The 15,506-nt window shown below is 43.1% G+C and overlaps 1 protein-coding gene across 1 annotated transcript; it reads right to left on the minus strand.

Annotated features, from left to right (window-relative positions):
• Positions 1 to 540: 540 nt before the first annotated feature.
• Positions 541 to 14,722, minus strand: LOC102456602 (glutathione S-transferase-like). Its single transcript, XM_006137751.5, has 7 exons — positions 14,567 to 14,722; positions 11,654 to 11,760; positions 11,392 to 11,443; positions 6,197 to 6,329; positions 5,420 to 5,555; positions 1,177 to 1,308; positions 541 to 797 (listed from the first exon to the last, which is right to left on the minus strand). Exons 2-7 carry the CDS (start codon positions 11,738 to 11,740, stop codon positions 672 to 674), a joined length of 666 nt encoding a protein of 221 aa, XP_006137813.1. The 5' UTR covers positions 11,741 to 11,760; positions 14,567 to 14,722; the 3' UTR covers positions 541 to 671.
• Positions 14,723 to 15,506: the final 784 nt, after the last annotated feature.

Consider the following 15,506-nt stretch of genomic DNA (forward strand, 5'->3'; position numbering starts at 1 on the left):
TTAAATAATCCCTGCTTCATTAAAATAAACATGGCCGCCATGCTGTGCCGATGATCAGCTGATCTGACACAGCCCGGCAGTCTAGACGCAGAAACCTCATTTCATGAGGCATAAGGGATCAGTCGGCAAAGGCTTCCCCAGCTGCCAGATCCACATCTAGACTGCCTCGCTGTGTCGGATCAGCTGATTGTCGGCACAGCGCGGCAGCCATGTTTATTTTAATGAAGCAGGGATTATTTAAATCCCCACTTCTTTGACTATGCCAAATAAACTAATTTACATGGCTCCATCGATGGAGCCATGTAGTCTAGACACACTCTCAGTGGGAGTCTTTTCTCCCCTCCAGAGTTGAGGTTTTAACAACTATTTGCATTTAGAGACCAGCTTCTTATGATTATTATTTATCTTCTGACAGTGGCAACAGTGTGGCTTCTTTCACAACGGAGAGGAAGATGTAGACACTATCCTAAATAATCTTTTGTTTTCATATTTGATCAAGGACTTGATGCCCATTAAAAACAAACAACTCAAACAGCAAGAGTAATTAGATACTATTTTATGTCACTGAAATGTAGCTGCTTTTAATTATGGTCATGTTGATCACCTAAACTGCCCTGATTCTTTTAGATTTTCCAGGGATTTTAACAACCTCTCTGAGTGGAACATGACATTTAATCTTTCTTTAAAATTTTCATCACTGTTGCCACATACTGGTCATCAGGTCGGGGCTTCCTCTGGCTGCCAGGTTGTAGGAATTTCTTAATTGTAGGTATGTTGCTTATTCTTGCTTTAAACACCTGAAATGACAAACAACAGTAACTCTAAAAGCAAGGAAACAACATCCAACTACTTCACATGCTAATTTTGAAGAAATTAAGGTCTTTACATGAGTAGCAGCACTTAACTCACCTTAATTCCACAGACTTCTTTTGTTGTTATTATTAGTTAACATTTATATGATGGGAGCACCTAGAGGCCAATCAAACCAAGGACCCATTGTGCTTGGTGCTGTACAGTCATATAGAAAATTACATTTCTTGCTTACAAAACCCTTACAACAAATGTACACAGTGGTAATGAGATCAGAATTAGCCCAGGGACTCCTGTTAAATGAGCATCTTGAAGTCTTTGTACTGCACAATTCTATAGTTGGTGGAGCTTTAGTAACAGAATTACCTGTAAGACAGGGAACTTGGAAAGGACTGTGGGCTCTCTCTCCTCTACCATTAAAATGGCTTCAAGCAGGTGTACATCTGCCCAGCTGAATTGGTTGCCAACAAGAAACTCTTGGCCTTGTTGTTTCAAAGCCTATAAAATTCAAGGGAACACAAATGTTAAGGGTATGAAAAGGACATCTGCTGGATAAACATTGGCAACTGAACTCAGTGTACTACTTTCAAAATACAGCAAGGTCATGGTCTGGTTAGCATCTGAGGGTGGAATTTGCCAGAGCACTTGAGTGACTGAAGTGCACAGGTGCCAATGAATCACGTAAGTGCTTTTGCAAAGCCTGCCCTCTGAATACAAAATCCTGGCAGGAATAACTGCAATAGAAAAAGTCTGAATTCTTGTACCAACATGGAAAAGATTTTATAAACAACAAATTGTCCCGGTGAAGAAATGGGTTGTGCCCACGAAAGCTCATGGTGCCCCAGAAGGGGTGGACCGAAGACAGTGATCAAGAGATTTGTCTCCTGCCATCCAACACCATTAGTTATCCCTCTCCATTCTGAAAATGTACCATTTATTCCTACCCTTTGTTTCCTGTCTTTTAACCAATTCTCAATCCATGAAAGGATCTTCCTTCTTATCCCATGACAACCTAATTTATACAAGAGCCTTTGGTGAAGGACCTTGTTAAAGGTCTTCTGGAAATCTAAGTATACTATATCTACTGGATATTGTTAACCCCGTCAAAGAACTCTAATAGATTAGTAAGACATGATTTCCCTTTACAGAAACCATGTTGACTTTTGCCCAACAAATTATGTTCTTCTACGTGTCTGGCAATTTTATTCTTTATTATTGTTTCAACTAATTTGCCCAGTACTGACGTTAGACTTATTGGTCTGTAATTGCCAGGGTTGCCTCTAGAGCCCTTTTTAAATATTGGTGTTATGTTAGCTGTCTTCCAGTCCTTGGGTACAGAAGCTGATTTAATGGATAGGTTACAAGCAACAGTTAATAGTTCTGCAATTTCACATTTGAGTTTTTTCAGATCCCTTGGGTGAATGTCATCCAGTCCCGGTGATTTGGTACTGTTAAGTTTTTCAATTTGTTCCAAAACCTCTTCTAATGACACTTCAATCTGGGACAGTTCCTCAGATCCATCACCACAAAGGATGGTTCAGGTTTAGGAATCTCCCTAACATCCTCAGCTGTAAAGACTGAAGCAAAGACATCCTTTAGTCTCTCGCCAATGGCTTTATTGTCCTTGATTGCTCCTTTTGTATCTCAATCGTCCAGGGTCCCACTGTTTTTTTAGCAAGCTTCCTGCTTCTGAAGTACTTACAAAATATTTTGCTATTACTTTTTGAGTTTTTGGCTAGCTGTTCCTCAAAATACTTTTTGGCTTTTCTTATTACATTTTTACACTTGATTTGGCAGTGTTTATGTTTCTTTCTATTTACCTCACTAGGATTGGACTTCCACTTTTTAAAAGATGCCTTTTTATCTCTCACTGCTTCTTTTACTTTGTTGTTAAGCCATGGTGGCTCTTTTTTAGGTCTCTATGTTTTTTAATTTGGGGTACACAGTAATTCCTCATTTAACACATGCCCGCTTAACATGTTTTCGCGATAGAATGATTTTTTTTTTTAGGGAACGTTTTTTGAATTAGACGACCATCCGATTTCCCCAGCCGGCCCATTGCCAGCGGCTGCGCAGGGCTTCCCCCACCTCCTTGCAAAGTGGTAGACGATTCACCGCTCGTCACGCTGTTGCCCGCTGACTCCCCCTCGCCGGACACCTTGCCCCCTCTCCTCTGCCCCCGCTTCCAGGCCAGAGGCTGGGTTTCCCCAGCCGGCCCATTGCTGGTGGCTGCGCGGGGCTTCCCCCGTCTCCCTGCAAAGTGGCAGAGGGTTCACCACTCACCGTGCCATTCCCCAGCGCCCCCCCCCCCTCGCCGGACGCCGTGCAGGTCCCGGAAGACCCATCACAGGGGCATACGCCCAACCCAGTCTCCCTCCCCTCTCCTCCCCTTCCCTTCCCCAGAGCCAAACGCCTCCCCTCCCTGCTGTAACCCAGTCCCCTTTCTCCCCCCACCTTTTCCATTATTTTCAATTGGAAAACTGACCCTGCATAACACGTTTTCACTTAACACGATCATTTTCTGAAACATACCTGTAGTGTTAAATGAGGAATTACTGTGCATTTAAGTTGGGCCTCTATTATAGAAATAGTACAGGGGTGAGCAATAATTTTTGTAGGGAGGGGCACTTCACCAATTTTGATTCCTGGGCCAGCTCAGCCCCCAGAAGAGATTGGGCCACAGGTGGAAAGGGTGGGGCCTATGCAGAAGGGGTGGTTCCCTCTAGGCACCCCATGTGGGCGGGGGAGACTTCACGCTCCCCCTGTGGGACAGGGGAGCATGCAAAATCGCTCGGGCCCCGCTCCTGCCATGCCAGGGTGCACAGTGTCCAGAGGGAATCTCCAGCCATTTTAAACAGCTGAAGGTTCCCTCTGTTGCCATTGGCCCCTGGTGGAAGGAGGAGACTTTGTGTACAACTGCACCCGCAGGCCAATCAGGGTCTGGGGGCAGGAGAGCACATGAAGTCTCTGGTCCCCCTGCCCTGACCTGCCAGGGGCACGCAGCACCCCTAGCGAGAGCAGGAGACTTTGCATGCTCCCCCACTCTCAAGCCCCAAAGGCCTCGGGGTGGGGCTGTGGCAGGGTGGCCACAGGCTAGATCAAACTGTATCTTGCCCACCCCGATACAATGTAATAGGGCTTTCAGAAAGCCTTTGGTGAGGGACCATGTCAAAGGCTAAGTGAGTTGTCCTGAGACAAAGGGGAAAACCCTCTCATGGATAAATAACTAGTTAAAAGATAGGAAACCAAGATTAGGAGTGGTCAGCTTTCAGAATGCAGAGAAGTAAATTACAGGGTTCCCCAAGCATCTGTCCTGGGACCTGAGCTTCTCAGGGTAAATAGTGAGATAGTAAAGTTTGCAGACAATACAAAATTACTAAAGATACCTATTGCTTTCTTTGTTTAAAAATAAAAAGTGCCCTTTGAAGACATGCAGCCCCTTTAAGACACACAGCCCACCCGACTGTCGGACATTTGCATACAAAGGTGTTGGTACGCTCCATTCTTTCCAGGTAAGCTCTGACTGGAGGTGCTGGTACTGCGTACCGGTTAGTACCATCACAAAAAAAGCACCTATATACCTGTGGATGGTTACAAAGGGATCTCATAAAACTGGATGACTGAATGACAAAATGGTAGATTAAATTCAAGGACTGTAGTGTTTGTGGGTTACTTGCTAATTGCCTGAAAGGTACTGTGTGCTGAGCTTGTGATTAAAAATACTGGGACTTTTCAGCTTAGAAAAAGAGGAGACTAAGGGAGGATATGATAGAGGTCTATAAAATCATGACAGGTATGAAAAAAGTGAATAAGGAAAAGTTATTTACTTGTTCCTATAACATAAGAACTAAGGGTCACCAAATGAAATTAATAGATAAATTTATGGAGATTAGGTCCATCAATGGCTATGAGCCAGGATGAGTAGGAATGGTGTGTTTCTAGCCTGTTTGTCAGAGGCTGGAAATGGGTAACCGGTGAAGGATCCCTTGATGATTGTTCTGTTCACTCCTTCTCTGGGGCATCTGGCATTGGCCACTGTTGGAAGACAGGATACTGGGCTAGATAAGCCTTTGGTCTGACCCAATATGACCATTCTTATAATAAGATAGAAAATATCATACTACAATACAAAAATCTATAGTTAGCCCACACTTTCAATACTGTATTTAGTTCTGATGACTCAATCTCATAAAAAGATAATTTAGGGTTAGAAAAAGTAAAGAGAATAACAAAAAAAATGATTAGGGATATGGAACAGCTTTCATACAAGAAAACTCCTATCCCATATATTTATTGTGTCTTGCTGTAGCTGATTTGGGTGCAGTTTGAATGCAGCACAATGAGATTTAGATGTGCAATTCTCATTAACTTCAATTACAGCCGAGAGACTACAAATCATTCTGAACACTGAGCACTTATAATGAGAGGTCTCCTCCTTTTTCAACCATTTGTCTAAATTAGGGAATGTGGTTATTCGATTCCTTTTGTTCACAGACATTTGTGGTCATTCACTTCCTTTTGTTCACAGACATCTGTTCCAATGCCTCCATTATATGTCTTCATTCAAGATACCTAATGACATGACTGTCCATTATTACCTATCACTTACCTTTTCGTAGACTGGGAAGTATCTGGTTGTGGCCCTCTCAATAATTAAGGGAAGATTCCTCTCCTTAGGTGGAGTGAAATCAAAGGTAATGATCATTCCCATGAGATCAGTTGTTCCTTCCACATACATGTCAATGCTGGAGGAAGGCAAGAGAATAAAAGAGCATGCTGAAGTTATTTCAGGTTTCTCTCACAAATTATTAAAACCAATTATTTATGATCAGCTAATGTTTGTATGATCAGCTATTGGGCTGTACTATATTGCTGTTAAAATCTCTCATTCCTTGTTCCCTTTGACAGGCAGTCAAAGATTTTTTGATGAGTGGTTCATTTATTCATTATTAAAATAAACCTATTGCTTATCAAAGGTTAACAGCCCTGAAAGCTCAAGTCCTTTTAATTCACAGAACCATTTGTTCACAGGTAATGGCAGCAAAACCATTGTAGTACTGTATTACTGAACAAGTTATGACTTCTGTTCCTGTATCTAAAAAATTTCACCTGCAGTAAAGCTGAAAATACTTGGAATTTTTTACTACTGATGTTGTGATCCTAAGTTGCTCAGCAAAACACAATACAAAACAAAGGCATCATTAAGGGCCAGATCCTGTTCAGCACCATTTCAGAAACAATTCTTAAAACCCAGCAAGAATTTGCCCCTTATTGAATAACAGCTTTTTCTCTTCCTTTCATACTCAATTTACAGTATTACATAAACTTTAACTGGTAATATAAATATTTACTGTAGTTTATTAAGCAAAAAGAAGTATTACAGTACAATGCTCTCTCTTTCAGATCCTTCCCATACAGATTGTACTTGGCAGCTATATAGTTGAGAATGGCTCTGGTCTGCACCATCTTCATCCCATCAATTTCTACCAATGGTACTTGGTCAAACAGCAGGGCTCCATCTTTGGAAAGGAAAATACAGCAAGTGTAATGTTACTTAGGGCGGGTTAAAAGTTAGGTTGGCCTAGCTACGGCACTCAAAGGTGTGAAAATTTCACACCCAAGTGCCCTGACTGATGCTAATTTAACCTCTGGTATATATGCAGCTAGATCGAGAGAAGAATGCTTCCATTGACATTGCTACTGTTGCTCAGGAGGCAAAGTTCCTATAGTGACCATTTTTCCCCATCTCTATAGGAAGCCCATATACTACAGCACTACTGCAACATAACTACAGCACCATACCTATGTAGCTGTAGCATCTGTGGTGGCCTTGGTCTCCCCCTAGAGACTGAGTTTTTCTCAGTTCCACTATGATAACAATCTAAGTCGTTTGTACACCTTCAATTGTATTTTAGAAGCTCTTCAATGCTTGCCATAAAAATAATGATGTAGGAAAGAATAAACATAAATTAATCCAAATATTTACTCTACAACTAAGACCTAGAATAATGAATTGACATGTTGTTTTACAAGCCTATAGTTAGAGACATAAATACTGGAACACAGGGTGTTGCTGCTTGAAGGAAGTAGTTTCTATCTTATACAGGGTTTACTGTTTGGCTCAATGGCTCTCAGCACCCCCACTAAGGTATGTCTACACTACCCCGCTTGTTCGAACTAGCAGGGTAATGTAGGCATACCGCACTTGCAAATGAAGCCCGGGATTTGAATTTCCCGGGCTTCATTTGCATAAACCGGGCGCCGCCATTTTTAAATCCCGGCTGTTCGAACCCCGTGCCGCGCGGCTACACGCGGCACGAACTAGGTAGTTCGGACTAGGCTTCCTAGTTCGAACTACCGTTACTCCTCATTCCACGAGGAGTAACGGTAGTTCGAACTAGGAAGCCTAGTCCGAACTACCTAGTTCGTGCCGCGTGTAGCCGCGCGGCACGGAGTTCGAACCAGCCGGGATTTTAAAATGGCGGCGCCCGGCTTATGCAAATGAAGCCCGGCAAATTCAAATCCCGGGCTTCATTTGCAAGTGCGGTATGCCTACATTACCCCGCTAGTTCGAACTAGCGGGGTAGTGTAGACATACCCTAAGCAAATTGTTCCAGCACCCCCCACAGGTGTTTTTTGTCCCAAAGAGCTTTCCATTTAAATATTAATTCAACTATATATATAGATTATACTCCAGGACTTGGTTCTTCCCCCCCAGTGAAGTCAATGGCAAAGCTCTCATTGAATTAAATGATACAGGATTAGGCCTCAAATAGGTATATGTTCTACTGTACCTAGTTATGCAGAGTATTTGCTCTAAATCCCTGCATTCTTCTTCTACGTAGAAAAGATCATTTTAACAGAAGTTTGTGCCTGCTCTTTTTTGCACAGGACTGTCAAACTATATCAATAGTCTAAGATTTAAAAAGGTCCTTCAGTTTCTGCAAAGTGTTTCATTTCATAGTGCAATAAAGTTGCATAGAACTGGTTGTCCACATAATCATTTTTTGGTAAACATTTATATTAAGGTCTTGTGTCCTCATGACTTCCCAAGAGCAAATCTTACTACACTAAGGGATAAATAAGCATTAAAAAGCAAAAATGTCCTTTTCTACCAGAAGTCATTTCCTTAATAGAAACCAAAAACCATTAACAGTTATGCAAGAGCCAAGTCGTCCCCTCCCATCAGAAGAATATACTAAGATAAAAACATATTGATGGCTGGATTTTCTAGTCACTCCTTACAAAGAGTTCCCTGGCTGCTCAGTGCACTGAGCATTAGTAAACTGAAAGGGATTAATTTATAAGGACTTGTCTATACTTGAACCTCACCTGCAGCTGCATCACTGTAATGCTGCCTATGCCTGTGGGAGGGATTCTCCCATTGCTGTTGATAGTCCACCTCCCTGTGAAGTGGTAGCTAGGTCAACACAACACATTTTCCCTCAATCTAGTGCTGTCCTCACCAAGTGCTAGGTCAATTCAGCTGTTTAAGGTTGTGAATTTTTCACACTCCTGAGCAATATAGTTGGGGTCAATGTAACTTTTGATCAGGTCTTATCAGCAAAAGTAGTAAGGCAGGTCTGCGCTACCACGTCAGTAAAATTTATGTCATTCGGGGTGCTAAAAAAACCCTGTGTGAGATATGTTGGCAAAACTTAAGTGATAGTGCCCACTCCATATGGCTGAATGCAGTGCCTTGCATGTTTAAGTCTCAGAGGGGTAGCTGTGTTAGTGTGTAACTTAGTTCTTTAGCACCTTAGGACACGTCTTACACAGCAGGGCTAAAGTTGAAATAAGCTACGCAACTTGAGCTACGTCAATTGTGTAGTTTAAGTCAAAATAGCTTATTTCAGCTTTTGGGGCTTCCTTCAGAACTGGAAGTCGAAGAAGAACACTCTTCCTCTGATTCCCCTTACTCCTTGTGAAATGCTGGTTACAGGAGTCAGAGTAAGAAGTCCTCCAGCTCAACGTTATTTCAGAATAAATGCTGGTGGTGTAGATGTGCACTGTATTATTTTGGAATAAAGTTAGTTATTCTGAAATATTGCTGTTGTGTAGACATAGCCTTAGTCTTAGGCTACATCTACACTACGAGTTTTCTTGGCAAAAAATATGCAAATGAGGGACTCATTTGCATGAGTCAGTCTCATTTGCATATTTTCTGCTGATCAGTTTTTGCGCAAAAATAAGCAGTGGGGACATTTTCTTTTTGCACAAAAACCCCTTTTTCCATAAGATTGGTAAACCTCCTTTTTTGGGGCATAAGGATCTTGCGGAAAAAAGGGGTTTTTGCTCAAAAAGAAAACGTCCATACTGCTTGTCTTTGTACAAAAAGAGATCGGGAGAAAATATGCAAATGAGAGCGTGACTCATGCAAATGAGTCCCTCATTAGCATATTTTTTGCCAAGAAAACTCTTAGTGTAGACGTAGCCTTAAAGTATGGAGGGGTGAGTTATGCCTTTGTGTTTTAAGGAGCAGCCTGCTTTGTCTCTTTCTGGTTTGGGGTTCTTGTGTGTGATTCCGAATCCTAAGAGATAAAGTACTGTTACACTGCAACTACTTATCAGGCTACTTTATGTGTATTCCATGAACATAATAGCGAACCCAGACCACTAGAAGGTTCAATAAATCTCCGTTAATTTCAAAAAATGATCAACACAGGGTACATCTATACAGTAAAAGAAAATCCACAGCATCAAGTCTCAGAGCCCAGTCAATTGATCTGAGCTCACAGGGCTTATGCTGCAGGGCTAAAAACAGCAGCATAATGTTCAGGCTTGGGCTGGAGCCCAGGACCCAAGACCCTCCTCTCTCCCTCACTGCATTTCAGAGCTCATGATAGAGCCTGAGATCAAATATCTAAACAGCTATTTTCAGCCCAGCAGTGCAAGACACTACAAGCCCAAATCAGTTGACACGGGCTCTGAGACTCACTCTGTGGGATATTGTTGCTGTGTAAGAATACACACAGGTGCCCAATCTGTAACTGACAAACCTATTCAAACATACCTTCCCACCTGGGCAAATCCCTACACACCTAAGTCACTGAAACAATAGCCTGCAGTCAGTTGCCAAATGACTCAACATGGAACAGCTATGCCAAGAAAATAGGATATGCTTGAAGATAAACTCTTATTATACGGTAAATATATGCTTGCTTTCAGGGAGTACAGCATTTAAGCTCTGTGCATTAAGGCAAGAATCATTTTTGCATTGTGGGAAGTTATTGAGACATTTCTTTTTGCTCACTCATTTCTATTCTAAGTCTCAAATAATTCCTACTGAATCAGCCCTCAGTATAGCACACACGAGTGACGTGTGGGATCAGAACACTAAACAAGAGGGGACAAATTCAAACTTGTTCCTACTTCCTACAGTGTACAAAATAAAAGCCAAACACACATCCAAGGCTGCAGTAAGATGGGAAAAATCCTGAGGGGCTGTGTGTATACCAGTTAGTCCATAAGCTGTAAGGCAGTTCTGGGAAATGTAAGGCCTGGAGACTTGATGCGGCCCCAACTTGCCTGGATCTGGCCCCTGAGGTCAGGGCTTTACCTCCAACCAGCATTGGAGAGCCTGGGCTAGCACTCTAGCCCCCCTTCCCAGCTGATCCCGGGCTCCATGTGCATCATTTCAAAGTGCACGGAGCCTGGGGTCAGCTGGGGAGTCCCAAGCTGACCCTGGATCTGTGTAGCATTTCAAAGCGGCAGTGCCGCATGGAGTCCAGGATCAGCAATTACTTTACCTTCCTTCAAATCCTTCATTAAGGCTAACTTCCGCCTGCTGGTCACAACTAGGCAAATGACAATTAGATTACGACTACTCTTGGTCTTTCCTTTCCCTTACTCCCATAGGCATCTGACTTTGCCTTTCCAAACTGCCAGGCTTGGCCTTGCCCACACTCGATCCCCAGAATGCCTGCTGTAGGTATTCTGGGGGAAAGTGTTTCTGCTCCCAGTGCTCCTGGCCGGGAAGGCTGGAGCCATGCGGCCTCCTCCCTTCCTGGTGCTGAGGTCGCACAGTGCACCTTCCTCTCTTCCCTTCTGCTCCAGGTAGGTAGGAAACATACCGGTGCACTCTCCTCCCTTCTCTGGTGCTTCGGGGAGGCTGGGGGGCACGTGCATTCTCACCTCCTCCCATCTCTTCCCCCCCTGAGGGGGCTCATGCTCAGTGTGCTGCCCTGCCTCCTCCCCATAGGGGGCTGGGCCTCAGCACAGGGGGTGGGTGATGTAGAAGGAGCGAGAGGCCTGCTTCCCCCTGCCCCAGCTACACCAACTGCCCGTATAACTTCCTTCCTTTCTCCCTGTCCTATCCTGAAAGAGCTACAGTACGTGTTCAGAGCATCACACTTTAGGAAACATGTGGACAAGCTGAAGAGAGTCCAGAAAAGAGTAAAAAAACCAATGAAGAAGTAGGCTGTGCCCATGAAAGCTCATGATACCATCTACATTTTTTGTTAGTCTCCAAGGTGCTGCAGGACTATTCATTATTTTTTAAAGTTTTTTCTGATGTAAAAGCAATTTTAGCTAAACTAGTGCCACTTTGGGTGTAGAAAACCCCCTGTTCTGCATTCTCACCTTTTATTAACTTTTGATACTGTTCTCTTGTTTCCAAAAATTCTTCTTCAAACTGGAAAAGGAAAGATGAAAAAAGTTAGTTACATTGTTATTTTTCAGGCAGCTTCTTGTAGGAAATGACCCTGCCACAAAAAGCTAAAACACAGAGCAGTATACTAGCATACTAGAATCAATTATGGCTAATCCAGAATGAGTCCAAATAAGAGCACCCCGTTCAATCTCTGAGGATGAACTAGATTCCTTTATAAAATGATGGACTAACCTCCACCCCTGCTGCTGCCAACAGCCACCGGATTGATTCCATTCGTCCTCTTCCATTGAAGTAGGTAAGTTTGGGTTTCCCACACATGTTTCCTTGCTTCTGATTCCCTGATAAATATCAAGCAAAAAGGTTTCTGAACAAAAATGAGTTTTTGCTATTATAGAATGTTTGCTGCACAATGAGGCCTCTGCTGCTGTCACTGAACTCCTGTTACAGGCAGTCCCCGGGTTATGTACAAGATAGGGACTGTAGGTTTGTTCTTAAGTTGAATCTATATGTAAGTCGGAACTGGCATCCAGATTCAGCCGCTGCTGAAACTGACCAGCGGCTGACTACAGGAAGCCCGAGGCAGAGTGGCTCTGCCCCGGGCTTCCTAGAATCATCCTCTGATCAGTTTCAACAGGCTGAATCTGGACGCAAGTTCCGACTTACATACAGATTCAACTTAAGAACCCCAGGCGTCCCCAAGTCAGCTGCTGCTGAAACTGATCAGCGGCTGATTCCAGGAAGCCCGGGGCAGAGCAACTCTGCCTCGGGCTTCCTGTAGTCAGCCGCTGGTCAGTTTCAGCAGCGGCAGACTTGGGGACGCCTGGGGCAGAGCAGCTGGGGTGCTGCCGGATTGGTCCAGTAGCACCCAGAGCGGCGCTGCGGGACCAACCGGCAGCGCCCCAGGTGCTCTACCACAGGCGTCCGGAGAAAAGCCTGGTCTGCTGGGGGTGGGGGGAGGGCATACTAGCTGCGCCCCCCCCCCAATAGACCAGGGAGACGCAGGCGGCGGACCGAGACGCATCGCGGTCCCGCCGCCCGGGTCCTCCGCGGCTTTGCTCCGCGTCTCCCTGGTCTGCTGGTCTGCTGGGAGACGGGGAGCAAAGCCTCTGAGGACACCGGCAGCGGGACAGCCGCGGCGCGTCTGGGCTGTCCGCTGTCCGCATGCTCCGCGGCTTTACTCCCCGTCTCCCTGGTCTGCTGGTCTCCAGCAGACCAGGGAGACGGGGAGCAAACCCCGTTCATAATTCGGATCCGCGTAACTCGGGGACTACCTGTACTCAAGGTATGTCTACACTACAAATGGTATCGCTACACTGCTGTTGGGTACACACTACAGTGACTGCTGCTGTAGTAAATCCACCCCCTCAAAAGTTGGTAACTAGGCTGAGTGAAGATAATGGGAGCTGCAAGGCTCTGGGGCTACAGACCCTTTAGGTAAACAAAGTGACACAGGCCTGCTAATAGCTTTCCCAAAGCGGGCCCAAGGAACACTGATTCAGACTGGTCCTGGACATTCAGACTGGTCTGGTCATCTGAAGAAGTGGGCTGTATCCATGAAAGCTCATGGTACCATCTACATGTTTTGTTAGTCTTTAAAGTGCTACCGGACTATTTGTTGTTTTTTTTAAATCACCCTTAAACAGTTCTAAAAATCAAACCATTTCAGCTTTCTGTCTTGGTACTATGACCATGTTCATGGTAAACATGACACAGCAATAATCACTTAATTTTTATTAAAGCAAATAACTAACTAGCAGCTCATGACATTTCATCCATAAAAAAGATGTTTTATACATTTGTAGTTATTTGAATGTAAATAATGTTTAGTGCATGTTGGCAGTGTTTGCTCTCTGTGCAGCTGGCAACACCCTATAGTTCCTGATATGTTATCTCACTTAATGAATACTTTTTACTCTTTATATCATGTCAACACACATTGCAACCATATACAGTGTGCAGAAATGTATAGCAACTAAAACTCTTCCCTTAACTATGAAAACCAAAGATCTCATAAGTGCTGTTAAACCAAAACTATGGAATAAAGGCCCTTCTCTACACATCTGTTGCAATTGTGTATCCACATCAAATATGTGAAATGCAACTCTCATGAAGGATTATGCACTGTACATGTAAACAGAACAAATGGACTGAAAAGCTTTAGGTATCATTGAACATTGCCAGTTACATGTGTGTTTTATTATCAACCAAGATGAGAAGGGGATATGTGTAATGTCTACAGGCAGAACTGAATCTGGGACCTCTGGAGCTTAGTGCATGAACACCTCTATAGCTTGAGTTAAAAGCCGGCTGGCTCTCAGCTAAGGCCATAGAGCACATTCATTCTTCCTCTCTGTAAGTGGTTTAAATGCCACTTATTTATTTAGATTACTAGTACTTATTTATATTACAAGGTCTTTCAAGCATGGAAATGAACTTGGGACAGTACACCATACTTACTAGATGTGTGGATTGCACGTGGCTATGTACAAAATGACATACAAGTTTAAATGCTTTTGTCTGATCTCCACATTTCCCCTAACGTATTCTCTTTCCTATAATGAGCTCTGGGCCTGCATCTTCACTGGATTTTCTGCAGCAGCCACTTTGCTATATAAGAACTGGGGAACAAAGTTAAGTCATGTAAAAGCAACATTGTCTGCATTCAGTATAAAGCAGCAGCAGGTTTTATTCTCATCCACCCCCAAGAGGGAGACAAGTTTTCAGTATTCTTTGACCAGCCGCTGTAGTTCAGATCAGAGCACAGCATGCTATATCAGCCATCTTTCGTATCCAGATCCAAAAGAAATCAGCTCTATATTCCAGGCTTTCATTCGAATTTTGACCTTTACTCACTCTCTCTTGCTTTCTTCCTCCTCTCTCCTTTGGCTTTTGGCCCCACTCACTTTAGGACATGACTTATTCAAGTCTGAGATAACTTCTGGATTCATTTCATATTTAAATTGACCCTTTCCCTACTTTTGTCCTCCGCATAGCAATGAAAGAGCTCTTGAACAGCTTTTGGTACAGGCTAAGTATAGTAAAGATTTCACATTGCCAAAGTGTTTAAAAGTAGCTTTGTTGAAACCAGCAGATCAAACAGTTTAGGGTAAAACAATTTTTTTTTATGCAAATCTCAGTACTAACCTTCTTCTGGTCCTGACCCAGGTTGAGTTCTCCTTAACTGAGGAGAACAGAGGTTGTGTTTTCAGGTCCTGAGGGTTGGAGCTCCTCCTCCTATTCATAAGAAGTCACACCCATACCTAATAGGAAAGAAAAGCTTCCCACTCCTAAAGAGACCTCACACAATTAAGAAGTTACAGTGCCATTATACAATATGGTTGTACCTACTGCTGTGTTATGTTTTAAAGTTACTATGCACGAGAGAGAAAAATATCTTTATTCTTTTCAGTTTACTTGACTATACAGAGAGTGTCTATTTCATAGTTACACAGTCATGGTTACATAACTGCTTACTCAGCATATCCTGTTGTTTGAATGAGTCTTTCACACAGCAAGCAGAGGGAAAATATTTAGAAAAACCAAGAAAATATTATATTTTAATTGCTTACATTTCAAGTTGATACTATTTAACAAATGAAGCCAGTGTGTTCTCTGGCCCTTATCTGATTTTTCAGTAGTAATTCAGGTTTGTCCTCTCACTGCTGCAATGTTCAGGAAAGACACCTAAAATGACGGACAACCATGAGTCTGATTTTTAAAATTTGATCACCAGAGCCTGACATTCACCCATGCAGTTATCATTATTAATGCATATGCAAATCAGATAGTTATATATAAAAATGGATATGCAATTTGTGTCACAATTGGGCCCACGTTTTTAATTAATTATGCCTATTTAACACATTTAAAAATGAGTTGTCAATGGAAACAAAATCAACTTGCCTGGGGTCCTACCCACAAGTTCTATGCAATCAATTTTTTGGCTTTGTTGCTCACATTTAAGGTGAAACCGTCGAATCTGGACATCTAACTAAGGGTATGTCTAGACTACATGCTTCTTTCAAAAGAAGCTTTTTTGAAAGAATCTTTTGAAAAAGCTTCTTTCAAAAGAGATCGCCTAGAC

The sequence above is a fragment of the Pelodiscus sinensis genome, chromosome 3, assembly GCF_052426305.1.
Source record: "Pelodiscus sinensis isolate ZL-2025 chromosome 3, ASM5242630v1, whole genome shotgun sequence".
Classification (NCBI taxonomy): Eukaryota; Metazoa; Chordata; order Testudines; family Trionychidae; genus Pelodiscus; species Pelodiscus sinensis.